General features: G+C 48.9%; 5 protein-coding genes across 5 annotated transcripts; 4 read left to right on the forward strand and 1 right to left on the reverse strand.

Moving 5' to 3' along the window:
- Positions 1 to 2,224: 2,224 nt before the first annotated feature.
- On the forward strand, positions 2,225 to 4,189 carry FPRO_03274 (uncharacterized protein; the record flags this gene model as incomplete). Its single annotated transcript, XM_031226532.1, has 2 exons — positions 2,225 to 3,878; positions 3,930 to 4,189. 2 exons carry the CDS (start codon positions 2,225 to 2,227, stop codon positions 4,187 to 4,189), a joined length of 1,914 nt encoding a protein of 637 aa, XP_031077059.1.
- Positions 4,190 to 4,660: 471 nt separating this feature from the next.
- Positions 4,661 to 6,029, reverse strand: FPRO_03273 (uncharacterized protein; the record flags this gene model as incomplete). The annotated part of the gene is made up of 3 exons (XM_031226533.1): positions 4,661 to 4,945; positions 4,996 to 5,272; positions 5,323 to 6,029. The coding sequence occupies 3 exons, from the start codon at positions 6,027 to 6,029 to the stop codon at positions 4,661 to 4,663; spliced, it is 1,269 nt and encodes a 422-aa protein (XP_031077060.1).
- Positions 6,030 to 6,426: 397 nt separating this feature from the next.
- Positions 6,427 to 7,314, forward strand: FPRO_03272 (uncharacterized protein; the record flags this gene model as incomplete). Its single annotated transcript, XM_031226534.1, has 3 exons — positions 6,427 to 6,620; positions 6,674 to 6,691; positions 6,744 to 7,314. 3 exons carry the CDS (start codon positions 6,427 to 6,429, stop codon positions 7,312 to 7,314), a joined length of 783 nt encoding a protein of 260 aa, XP_031077061.1.
- A 1,034-nt stretch (positions 7,315 to 8,348) lies between these two features.
- On the forward strand, positions 8,349 to 10,960 carry FPRO_03271 (uncharacterized protein; the record flags this gene model as incomplete). Its single annotated transcript, XM_031226535.1, has 3 exons — positions 8,349 to 8,669; positions 8,728 to 8,988; positions 9,038 to 10,960. 3 exons carry the CDS (start codon positions 8,349 to 8,351, stop codon positions 10,958 to 10,960), a joined length of 2,505 nt encoding a protein of 834 aa, XP_031077062.1.
- A 575-nt stretch (positions 10,961 to 11,535) lies between these two features.
- On the forward strand, positions 11,536 to 12,478 carry FPRO_03270 (uncharacterized protein; the record flags this gene model as incomplete). Its single annotated transcript, XM_031226536.1, has 3 exons — positions 11,536 to 11,697; positions 11,758 to 11,931; positions 11,987 to 12,478. The coding sequence occupies 3 exons, from the start codon at positions 11,536 to 11,538 to the stop codon at positions 12,476 to 12,478; spliced, it is 828 nt and encodes a 275-aa protein (XP_031077063.1).
- Positions 12,479 to 13,099: the final 621 nt, after the last annotated feature.

Consider the following 13,099-nt stretch of genomic DNA (forward strand, 5'->3'; position numbering starts at 1 on the left):
GAAGATCATGCCAATCTTCTTCAACAAGCCAGTATGTAGGAAAAGAATTACCTTCTTGATGATGCACTGCCTCATGGTTACGAATACACACTCAAAGTTGAATGACGACGCACGGTGATATAGGGTACACGATGATGATCAAAATTTGATGCGACCTTGAGTATGACACCATGATAGTAAGTGACAAAAATATTAGACGGTTTTATGATGGGCTTCAGAGACTTTTGATTGGCCTTTTTTTACTGTGTCATTGGATATCTCATTCTTTTTTTTTTTTTATTTTTTTTTTTTTTTTGCTCTCTAAGGACAGAGTACATCATAATGTTGGATTGATGGCGTCTCAATACAATCAATTGTGTTCCAGACAAAAGACTCACTTCATTTGACTGCTCCCTCGAATAAAAGGCTGGCTCTTGGAATGAATCCTTGATAGCGTCTAGACTAACGAATCGATAACGCATCAACAAGAGGAGAAACGGGAAATAAGCAAAGCCGAGGAGATCGCGCCTGGCGCGGCGCTAGCAGAAGAACAACTTTCAGGGTCTTGCAGGGGGTTGTTGTGGAAATCATGATGCGCTGGCTCGAGCGAGAGGCTATTCTGGACAGAAGAATCTGACCATTGGGTGGGGGTTGGATAGAGTTTGGAGATGCCTTGTGCCCAATGACGTGATAAGTTGCTGATTCAGTCGGCGCTTTAATAGGTAGAGGCTGGGCTGAGGACTTGGGTGACACATTTGGTCAAAGTGAGGCGTTCATCGGCTTCGGTGGATTGGATGTGATCCATGTTTAATTGATCGCCTGGGCTGGGCTGCACTGCAGAGAGGAGAGTGGAGGTCATAAGGTTTATCTACTGGCGCTGGAACCTGTAGCAGCCATACAGAATTTCAGCGTTTGTTACCAGATGAACAAGATAACAAAGATGAATCTGATTCCATTTGTTTTGGATCGTTGCTAGAGAACCGTTGCTGGTAGGTTACCTGCAGTTACAACCACAATTCCATTAAAGCTAGGTGGACTCCCACATGTCTTGTCTTGTCTTCCTGCTGTGGAGATCCGTTGCCGCTAAGCACGCGACCTCCACTAGGTTCTTTGATAACGATCAGTCGTGGACAATTCCTGTGCCAGCATGAACAAGATGCAACTGTACTTACCAAAGAAGCAGAGTCATGTGTTGTGACGACGTGGCCATGACGGGGACGGTAGTATTGATGCCTTATCTTGAAAGGCCAGATCAGAACGGGCGGGTTGTAATACGAGCGAGCATGCACATTTACAAGGCTATGTAAGACCTTCACTGCCACTCAAGACAAAACAAGACCTGGGCTGGGCTGGATATACGCTGCAACCACCACGCAATCTACCGTACCTACCTAGGCTTGGTTGGTGGAGTAGTGAGACGGGTACTGAAGGGAGAGACAATGAAGACAAATACGGCAATCAAGTTAGTTCAGTTCAGTTGCCCAACAGCGGGTTACTCAGCTATAGAATAATAACAACAATAAATAATATGCTAGCAAAGGCAGAAGTGAGTGAGGGGAGGGGGCCTCTCGCTCGCTCGCTCGCTACCTATGCACCTCAGTAAAGTACGGTGCGGTACGGTGCTGCGTAGTGCAATGCAGTGCAGCATCTGCTAATCAACGCCTCTCATTTCCAATTTCACTCCCACTCCCACTCAACGCAACGGCTGGCTCATCTTTCCCTTCCCCTTCCCGTCATTCTTTTCCATATCCATCTCCATCTCCATTCCCCAATTATTCTCTACCTATCTTCTTCTCTTCTGCCTCTCCCCTAACTCTCTTTGCCTACCTATTCAAAGTCTCAATCTTACGAAATCGACTCTCGTCGCCTTCGTCCGTAACCGTGGAGTTCATTGATTGACTGACCCTGGTTTCGGGGTTCCATCTCATCGGCTGTCGTATCGCAACCCATCATATTTCCTTTTTTTATTACCATTCCTCACCCTGGAGGTCAATCACCTGTTTCTCATCCCTCCCGTTCCCTCTCCCGTCCGTCTGTGTCCACCGTGAACCAACCGGATCTTTGGGGGCTTAATCTCCAACCCTTGAACCTTGTGGCCGATAAACTACCTTCTCCTCGTTCACTATCAACCATAATCTGTTCCTCTTCATCCAACAACCGCCGCTGTATCCTGTATTCGAGTGCCATCATTCAACCCGGCCCGACCTTATTGAGATGCACCACGTGCCGGCCTTGGAGCCATCTTATGGAGAAACTTGAATCGCAATCAGATACCGATACCGATATTGATATGGGAGACTCTATCAGTGAACCTATGGATACGGCCGATGATGGCCACACCGGCCCGTGTGCGCCTTGTCCTACCTCGATTCCTGCATCCGCCCTTCTACCTATCCGAGATAGTTATACATCACGAAGGAACGACCTGAGCGATGATCGAGACGATGATGCCGACTCCGATACAGAATTTGCCTCTATCATGGCTACGTCCATGTTGAACGGCATTCTCAATACCGCTTCCAACCCCGTTTCTCCCGGCTCGTCCAGCCCTTCTCACGATCAAGCCAAAACATCCGATTTTGTTCCTCCGACGAGACCGAGTAGCACACCATTTCCTCACCCTGATCGCCGACACTCCAAGCCTTGCTGCTCCAGCGGCTCTCCACATGGCGCCGACCACGATACACCCACTGACTCTACCGCTTTCCCTGATAACGAGCCAGTGGTCCTTCCTCGCCCTATAACCGACTTCAACCAGCTGCCAATTGAGGTACATGAAGCGATACTGGATCACCTGTTCGGGTATCGAGTCTCGGCTACATCGCGAAGTTCAATGGCCGTATCGAGCATTACAAAGAGTTGGGGGACGGCACTTCGACATTCGAGGAGAAGGGAATTGACGGAATTGGCGCTTGTGAGCGATGTTTGGCGGATTCTTGTTCAACAGCGGCTATATCGTCATATTAAACTAAAAGCGACTGTGGACTGTCTGGAAGATGCTATGGTTCACCTTGCTCTGCACGAGCAACTGCAATCATATGTCAAGCATATTGAGATCTGGTTCCCTGTTTTCCAACCAACCTACGGGCCCGTCGCTCTGTCGAATACTCTGACGCTTCCTACAGTAACCATGGAAGGACTGACTAACGCGACATATACTTTACCTGGCAACAACTGTACCCTCGAGCAAGTGTTTCAATTCGTTGGACAGACTCTACCCCAGGCCAGAGTTTTGACCCTGGAAGGAGGAGAGCGACGCAAGGCACCGAGAGTTCTTCACTTTCCCGAGCAGAGGATCGATCCGGCCATTTACAAGCCGCTGCCTGTCCTCGAATCGGTGCAGACTCTAGTCACGAGGGGCCAGTGGAATCTTATGCGAGATGATCAGGATTTTGCCACAGTTCTGAAAGCTTTACCAGGTCTTTACGAGTGGCAGGGCTCCTATAGCAAACCAAAGTCAAAGAGCTATATTACGATGGCCGAGTTTCTCCCAAAACTCCCACGTCACATCACGAATTTGAGCCTTTGCCTCGAGAGCGACTATCGTCGAGAGGGGGTCATGCCCCCGTTCTATTCGAAGGTCGTACAGAAGACGCACATTTGTGCAAGGATGGCCGAGGCGTTACCTTCATTAGAGCATTTCGCCTACACTGGCCGCGTTTGTCACCACTTTTTTGATGTGGCTATGCGGTCAACTGACTCACGAACTTCCCGACTCAAGACTCTGGACTTGACAGTCAAGAATTGCTGTCGATACAACACAAGCTTCCACGAGGCTGGCTCTGGCATTCAAGATATGGGATTCATCGATGCTTTTGAAAAGTTGGTACTGTCTGCGATTCGATCACTGGAAAAGCTCAAGGAGGTGGTTTATCTGAGGATTCGGTTCGTTGATCTCGGTAAGTTTTTCCGCAGCCCAACCTTGAATTCCTACTAAACGCGAATATCAGACTCCGTGCTACCCCCTCTCAACCCATTTTTCATTATGCACAAGGGCGCCTGCTCTGGCGTCTGGAGCGAGAGGATTTTGGCCGAGATGGGTCGCGTACGCCCCGATGTTCATTTCCCAGAACTGAGTGAGTCCTTTGGCAACATTGTGTACAACAAGGACGGAAGAATGGTCATTACACCTGACCCCCCGAGGACGAAGATCGCATCACTCAAGTTGTCGAATTATCGATCTCTTGCGACAGGCATCACGATTCAGTGAGGAATGCATGCCAATATAAAAAACTATGAATCTTAAATCGCAGAAGACAGCCAGAAGGTCGATATGGCTGGATTACACATATGATACATCACTCTTTTTGTTTTGAGACGGCGTTCAAGGTTTGGAACTAAGGAAAGGAAGCTGTTAATTGAAACCACATACCCAGGAGATTGGGAGTTATGAGGGCGCATGTATACACGGGAATTGCTGGTATGGCTTTACTGGGCTTTGAGAAGAATTTGATTGGGATCTGTTGAAAAGTCATGAAGATGGAAGAGAAGACGGCGAGGTAATTCATCTCAGGGAATACGAGCTTCCCATATACCCTCTACGATACTGGCGATTTGGTATTACAATCGATGAATAAGATTGTCTGAGTATTTATGCTATCTTCATCAATAAAATATCCATGCTTAATACACGCCTGCTTTTGTATTTCCAAATTTTTGGAAGGGGGACTTCGTGTGGCTATTATTCGACGTGGAACTTAATGGTCGATCGTGTTGACTGAGCAGCACCGTCACTGATGATGACGCCCAGAATCCAGCAGTTTACCAAGAAGAAGCCGAGCGAAGCCAACCAAAGGCCTGGGAAGAAGGTACTGATGCCGAGAAACTCGAGCTGGTAACCTTGTTGCAACCAGGCAGCTTGGGAGACTACCCAGAGGAACAGTGCTGAGATGCCCAACTTGGGGTCGCGGAGGAAAGATGAGTTGGGCAAATAAAGTGGTAAAAAGATCATGTACCAAAGGAAGTACTGACAATATGTTAGTTCACGGACGAGCAACAAGGATGAGGGTGACTGACTTGGGAGGTACAGACTTTGTTAAACGTAACAAAAGCAAAAGTCTGAGCCATCATGGCTGTTGCAAGGTCGCGCTTGGCAATAGCGAGAGGAATGAGAACGCAAGATAGAAGAAGTTGAGGGAGGAAAGCGAACGACTCGATACGGAATGAAGGCGCAGCATCAGCGGGAGTGGCAGAGGTGAGATACAACAGGACGTTATAAGGCGAGAAGTTGTGACGGTGGTCGACCCTTGTGACATGGTGAAAGTAAGTATGAACAAGGAACGGGGTCTCATAACTGCGAGTTGGTCAGTTAAGCAGCTCTGATATTTGTGTATGGGGACTTACATAGAGAACATGATGAGGTTGAGAATCATGAACGTTATGAGACTGAGAAGTCCAAACTTGAGGCGATCCGGCGTGAAGAAGTTTGAGACTACTTCCGTATATGATGAAGGACGAGTAGCAGCCTTTGTCTCTTTACCTAAACGAGCATCGTCCATCCACCACACAATAGCTGGTGCATAGATGAAGGGGTATATCTTGAAGTGAACCGACAATCCAAGAATGATCGCAGCAAGACTGAGTTTTCGTCGCTCAACAGCCCATAATAAACCCATCGTCAACACACCCAAGAGGCCTTCCGAACTTCCACGGGTACTGATAGTCGCTACCATAGGGTTCCATAACCACAGCGCGGAAAAGCCCCCAGCAGTAGCTTCATCCATGCCCCTCCGTCTAAGCACGCGCAGAATAAGCCATCCCGCCAAGAGATCAGCCGCAGCAAAGACCAGCTTTCCAAAAGCGGAGAATCTGGTGGTTGGTAGGAGCAGCCAGGCGAGCAGAGGCGTATAACGATATGTGTCGCGGGCATATGGTGATGAGCCTTCAGCGACGAAGCGGGAAGCATCGGTAAAGACAAGGTAGTCGATGTCTGTGTATTTCAGGGCTGAATGGGCATCTTGATAGAGGCCATAGAAGAGAAGAGCGAGGCGGAGGAAGAGAGATATAGTGAAGAGTGGCGTTGTGTGTAGGAAGGGGGTTATCGAAGGCATTGTGAAGGTTGAGATGAGGTGAAGATGACAGTTGGCGGTGAGTGTGTAGTGAGATGAGACAGGATACAGGGGGTAAAGAGCTTATAAGACCATAGCTTATAACAGGTTGTGAAGTCTCAAGTTATCTCAGTTTTCCTCTTATTCCGATTCACCCAAAAAAGAAATCTCTTGTAGCGTGCCACTCAATGGCAGTTTGCTGATGTTGAGTGAGGTAACGCAGTCCGAATCAAGCTGCCTTCCAAAAATGGAGAGCTTGCTCTCTCTCTCCACTAACAAATTTCACGTCATCCCTGCAAACACGCACTAACAAATCAAGACCCGCCTCTAACCAACCTCCAACATCATCGACCACCATCTTTTTCTTATAAGCTGCATTTCTTTCAACAATCGAATCATCATGTCGGGCGGCGTTAAGAGAGATCGCGACGGCAATGCTCGTGTGAAGAATGCAGGCCCGCCGAAGCAGACTGGGCCAAGGGGCAGGTTCCATGATATGTTTGAAGGATTTCGTGATGAGCTAGATGAGCACCACGATCGACGGGAGAGGATTGTGAAGGCATCGCGAGATGTTACTGCCCAGAGTAAGAAGATGTGAGTTTCCAAGACTTATATCATAAGCGCAAGTTTTACTAACTAGTTTGTAGTATCTTTACCCTTCAGAGGTACCTAAGACCAATCTAAGTATCACAGTGAAAGTCTGCTCACACATCACAGAGTCAAGCATCTCAACAAGGACTTCCCTCCTCACATCCAACAAGACATGGATACACGCCTCGAAGAAATCTCCAAGCTCCTCAATGGAATCGCACCAGATGTCCAAAATGTCAATCGCTATCGCTACACCTTCTCCCTCCGCTGTCTCGAAGAGTTCGTCGAGGCTCTCTCTTTCGCACACTACCTCCGCCACCAAACACTCATCACACCCACGCAAGCACAAGCCGCTATGCCCAGCGACATAACACTCACACCAAATGACTACATGTTCGGTGTCTTCGATCTGTTTGGTGAGATGATGCGCTTTGCGACTGTCACGACAGCTCAGAACGGTGAATTGGCTGGAGATGGACGGCGAAATATCATGAGTGATATTCAAGAGCTTGGGTGTGAGTTTGAGATCCTACCTGATGTGCCTACCAAGGATTGGAGAGGAAAGATGGCTGTGATGAGGCAGAGTGTCAAAAAGGTTGAGAGACTAGGGTACGGACTTGTGGTGAGAGGCAGTGAGAGACCTAAGGGCTGGGTGCCGGATATGAAGGATGATGCTCCTGAGCCTGTGTCGCCGTGAACATTCAGCTTCAACTCATGATGTAAGGAAGATGGATCTTGGCTGTTGTGGGATATGATGTGCTATCTGGTTGAGTTGCTAGAGCTGGCTGCTCTAATATCATGGTGTATTTACGTTTATGGAGGACTACGGCCAAAATTGCTGATGATAAGAAAATAGTTTATACAAAAGGTCACACTGAGATATGTTTTCTCATCCGGGAATCCATTCTTTCGCGATTATATGGTATGGCCACAAACTCGAGAATCTTTGAACAATGGAACTTGGTGCTTTCGCACATCAATTCAGTTTAGCGAAAGATTGGTGATAGACAAAGAAGGAAACGGAGTTTCTGTAAGGGTATAAAAACAATTGAAATGATTGACCGTGCATTGCATCGCCTATCAACGTTCGCGGGGAACAATCTTTGTCTTAATGTCTCGTAACTATCCAACGGCTGTCGACAACTGGCGGCGACCAAGCAATCACATACAAAGGGAGCATGGAAATGCATTGTGATCCTTTGGGGCTTTTTAGGGTCAAATGAAGGCACCAGAAATACCTGTTATTATGTATCGTCGGAATCTGAGGGTCGGTCTTTCATCCTCCACCCGCGAGTAATTCCTTCACACCTCGCACTTCTCATCTCAACACCAAATATTTCGTCTCGACCACCGAGAGGAAACTTGGACTTCGCATAACCTCGAACAAGAGCTTGCGCCTTATTATTAGGCTTTGCGAGGATATTCTTTGAAGGCGCCTTCACTCAGGTTCGCCAGGGCCTTATATGTCTGCCTCTATTTTCAGGCTCAAGCAAACTAACCTCTCTTCTCTTCTTCAACCACCACCGTTGACTCTCTTCGCCGAGAAGTCTCGGCGCGCAACCACCTGATGATCAGCTGATCCTTCCAGCCTCGTAGCAAATCTTTCTTTTTCACTAGCACATCTTTTTTTCGAGGCGTTCTTCCAGGCGCAGCTTCAGCGACACCGGACGCTCAAAGTCCGGATCCAGGCGTTTCTTTTCATGGGACTAACTCTCAAGCCAACGACTCAATATGAATCAAACTTCTCCTTCACCGGGTGAGAAGATCTCAGGAGGCCCGCCAACCCGCCCAGACCTATCCAGTTCTCAGCCTGACGATCTCCAAAGCGCCGACTTACCCAATCTTCGACAAGAAGCACAAAAGCCGGCAGCGCAAAATGAAGCAGCCTCTTATCGAACAACATTCTTCGTCAATGTCGACTGGAGCATGGGTTCGACGCTTGCGACTGCGAAGAACATCGTTGGCCAGATGTACGTCGAGGGTCTGGAACCTCTCGAGAGACACCATCCATACCCTATCATCCTCATCCATGGAGACTTTCACACTGGTCAGGTGAGCAATATTATCAGAATTCATCACACCAACTGATCCTAACTCCGCGTAGGTCTAGACAACCAAGCCAGATGGTCAGCCTGGATGGGCCTCGTTCTTCCTTAACAAAGGCTTCCAAGTCTTCATCGTTGATTTGCCCCCTTCTGGTCGCTCCAATTTTTTAACAACCTCCCACTACATCTACCGCGAAGCAGGCCTCAGCTCCAGTTCTATCCCGGCAAGAGGAGTTGAATCAAGCCTAACTGCGCCTGGTGTACCTCGAGAAGTGGGCGTGCCCCTCCAATATGCAAAGGCGAAACTCCACGATAAATGGCCTGGCGTAAGTGTAGAAATTCGTGTCTATTGATACAAGTGCTGACGATGTATAGACTGGAATGCGCGGGGATCCCACTTTCGCCAAGTACTGCGCTTCCTTGGAGACTCTTCACCTCAACAAAGTAGAGCGCCAATCTCTCGCTCAGAACGCCCTCCAAGCGCTCCTGCGTCATGTCGGCAAGTCTATCCTCGTAGGCGAAGGATCAGGCGGAGCTGCGGCTTGGCTAGCTACCGACGTTGAACCTGACCTCGTCGCTGGTGTTATTGTTCTGGAGCCACCAGGACCTCCTTTTGGCACGGCGTGCCCCAAAGAAAGAAATCCTTACCGCCAGTACACACCTTTCATTCAGTATGAGGAAGGGACTCGGATTTACGGATTGACGGACATCCCTCTTACCTACGATCCTCCAGCACATCCACATGGAGGATATGACCATCCTGAGAAGAACCCGCTCGACATAACCCAACTTACATCGCCTGATGGAAAGAGCGAGTGTTTCGTACAGGCTCCAAAGCCTCGAAAGCTCATCAATATCAAGAAAGTTCCTAACGCGGTTGTAACGGCACATGCAAGCTCGCATGGCATGTACGACTGGGCTACAGTGACTTTCATGCTGCAAGCTGGCGTCAAATGCGACATGATCAAGCTTGAGGACAAGAACATACTGGGCAACGGGCATCTTATGTTTCTCGAGACGAACAGCAATGAAATTGCCCAGGTTCTCATGGATTGGATTTCGGAGAAAGCGTTACCAGCGTCGTTCCAAATGCTGGCCTCAGAGCCTACACCACCGCCAGAGTTCAGCGAATTTGTGGACACTGTCCAAAGACTGAGCCCTCGAAGGGAGTCAAGTGTCGAATCCATCATCTCTCGAAAGACACAATTGCTGGACTTCCAGTCGCTGGACCACGAGATGAGCCTAGTTCAACTCCCGGAAACACCACAGCCCTCATGTGAGCTAGAAGTCAGATCTCATCAACCCGAGTCGTCTGGTGAGTATTCGACTAGAAACTCGAACAAGAGACCCCCTCCGTCGTCTGGACAAACAACCATCAGTATTTGTAATGGCGTCGAATTTCCATACCCACCTTCGACATCGGCTGATAATCCGAAACGACGACGAATTGTTGCCGCTACTGGGATGTCCACTCCGTCATCGGCATCTTCTGCAATCTCATCTTCTCAGGAGAGCTCTGACCAGACACAACCCACGGAAGTTAGTCAAGTTCCACCACAGCAGATCCAGGTCACAACGGAAGAGAAGCCCGTTTACGATGTTTCTCTGTTGAAGCCTACTCTTCCAAGCGGGTTGCCGTCTTGCCTGAAACTTCCGGTCAATAAAGGCAATCAACCCTCGATAGCAAGCCCTGCACTAAACCTCCCCAGTCAACTTCAAACTTCCAGACTCTTCAACGGGCAATCAAACGCCTTGTATGAGCATATTCCGAATGCTCAGCAAACCAAAGCATTGCAGAGAGACTATCAGCGTAGTTTCACGCCCAACAAGAACCACACAACGGTCCGCTTTGAGTGCCAAACTGGATCCACAGACAAGGCTATTGGAGTGAACATGTATAACCAGAAGAGTCTTCCCTCTGGTTTGGCTTACCCAGGTTCAATCCCAAACCCGAACTTCCAGTCGTGGTCCCCCACTCAGCAAGCACAGCAACGAGGTTCTTATCCGCAACGACCGGACCATTCGCCTGCACTTGGCGGAGGAGACCTCATGCCGGTCCCAACTTCGACGCCGACTGCAGACCAGTTTACGACGGCACCTCTTGCTGGCCCCTATACCCCGTTGATGCCACCTTCGACAGAAGGTGGTCACTTCCACAACCCTTTCGGTACTTATCCGCAGATGACGCCCCCGAGTCCATCTCCGGCTCCCAGACCATCATCTAACCCTCCGGCTTTCAACTTGAGCATGGAATCACCTGCTCCCCCTGCACAGCAGAAAACTCTAGCCTCCACGTGAGGCCGCTAAGTCTCGCCTGAGTGGAGGCTAGTTTTTGGAACGGGCAAACATTTACAAGTGACAAGGTGTGACATCGGAAGGGTTATGAATGCGGACGGTGTCCGATCTGGGCATATTGAGCAAAGTCTGAGATGTAACTTGTTATAGCCGATATTCCTCGAGTTGACTGATATGGAGCAAATAACAGAAATCAATGCAAGTTCTATATTCACAATGAATTTTCAATGAGACGAGACATGCATGGCCAGAGTGTGTGAAGTGAAGTCGGTTGATATCATGGATGGAGCTTTAGCTAGAGTGGGGAGCTGACGCGATAGTTTGCACCGCCACCCGTTCCCAAGCTACCTAAAACGCCACAGTTTCCCCATTCTATCCCCCACATGACCTCTCCCAAGCACTTCCCTATGGGCCTCGCATCATCGATGAAGTGACCCGCACTTTCCATCACTTTAACCATTTTAACCTCGAAAACCATCCCTCCTACGAGACCTCCCTCTTACTTTCCTTTATTTCAACCAAGCCAACCCACAAACGATCGAAGGACTTATCGCTACGTACGCGCACTTATCGCCACGATGACTTCCAACACCAAGTATCAGCCAGCTCCTCAGAGCGACCCCGACGACTACACCCACGCGCCCCCCGCCTACGCTGAGGGTTCGGCTGCTCGCGATGAAACCCAGGGCCTCTTTGGTGCACCCCGCGATAGCGAGGACAACCTTCCCGATGATTTCAAGGTAGGAACAGATACGTTCGATGCAAGGCGAATAAGGAAATGCTGACATGACGGTGTCTAGTTCGGCGGCTCTGTGGCTGAGGCCACTGTCGATATCCGCAACCAGTTCGTTCGCAAGGTCTACACCATCCTCACTGTCCAACTCCTCGCTACTGCTGGAGTGAGCAGCCTCACATTCTTCAGCACTGGTTACAAGGACTGGATCCAGAGCCACCCCGGTGTCGTTTGGGCTTCGGTAAGTTGTCGCTAAGTAGCGGAATCATGAAAGTGAACGACTAACACATTTACAGCTCTTTGGTGCCATGATCTTCATGGGCTTGACCTACTGGAAGCGCAAGTCTTACCCAACTAACCTTCTCTTCCTCTCGCTCTTCACCCTCGCCGAAGCCTACACCATCTCTGTCATCGTATCGTTCTACAAGACATCCATCGTTCTTAACGCTGTCGTTCTTACTGCCGGAATCTTTGTCTTCCTTACTCTCTTTGCTTGCCAGACAAAGTATGACTTCACATCATGGATGCCTTACCTCTTCGGTGCCCTGTGGGGTCTCGTTATCTTCAGCTTCATGGCCATGTTTTTCCCTTACAGCTCTACCGGCGAGCTCATCTACGGTGGCCTTGCTGCTCTCATTTTCAGTGGCTACATTCTCGTCGACACCCAGCTTGTCCTTCGTCACCACCATGTCGAGGAGGAGATCGCTGCTGCCATCAGCCTTTACCTCGACATCATCAACCTCTTCCTCGCTATTCTGCGCATTCTCAACAGCCAGTCTAATAACTAAGCGATACCGACCTGTAAAAGTTTAACGAGGCGTAGACACGAGACCTGTGGATCGATGACTCGGTTCTTAACTTACATCACTGTGCCACTAAGATTGTGTTATGCGAGCTGTGTCTGATTCAAGAGCTATCTTAATTGTTGTGTTACAGAGGGTTTCCCTAGTCAGACTATGTTTTTTCCCTAGCGTTCCTGGACAAAGTTTGGTTTCCTTCACTACGCGTTAATTGGGCTGTCCAAGCAGCTTATACTCAGGACAGGATAATTGATAGTCATCATCATAAACTAAGACATTATGAGTATTTCCAAGTAACAAGATCTAGCAAGTGTTTCAGAGTACAACAGTCGTATTACAAAAAATATTGAATTTATTTGATATCAGCATTAGAAGGCCACTAGAAAAAAGAAACAATCAAGGTTGTGTCGCCCAAGAATGGACAACGATGTACGCCCAATACAAGTCTAATATGACCACAAGATGGCACCAGGACACGGCAATATGTCCTATCCGCCAGTCGTCTGCATGCATCGTATCGTAGCGCAAGGGCGTCTTCATCCCTTTAAGACACTCCCCGCACGCTGCGTCCCTACAACAGCCAGATACATAATGACCCTCCCTTGAGAA

Source organism: Fusarium proliferatum (assembly GCF_900067095.1).
Source record: "Fusarium proliferatum ET1 genome assembly, contig: FPRO_scaffold002, whole genome shotgun sequence".
NCBI classification, from domain to species: domain Eukaryota; kingdom Fungi; phylum Ascomycota; class Sordariomycetes; order Hypocreales; family Nectriaceae; genus Fusarium; species Fusarium proliferatum.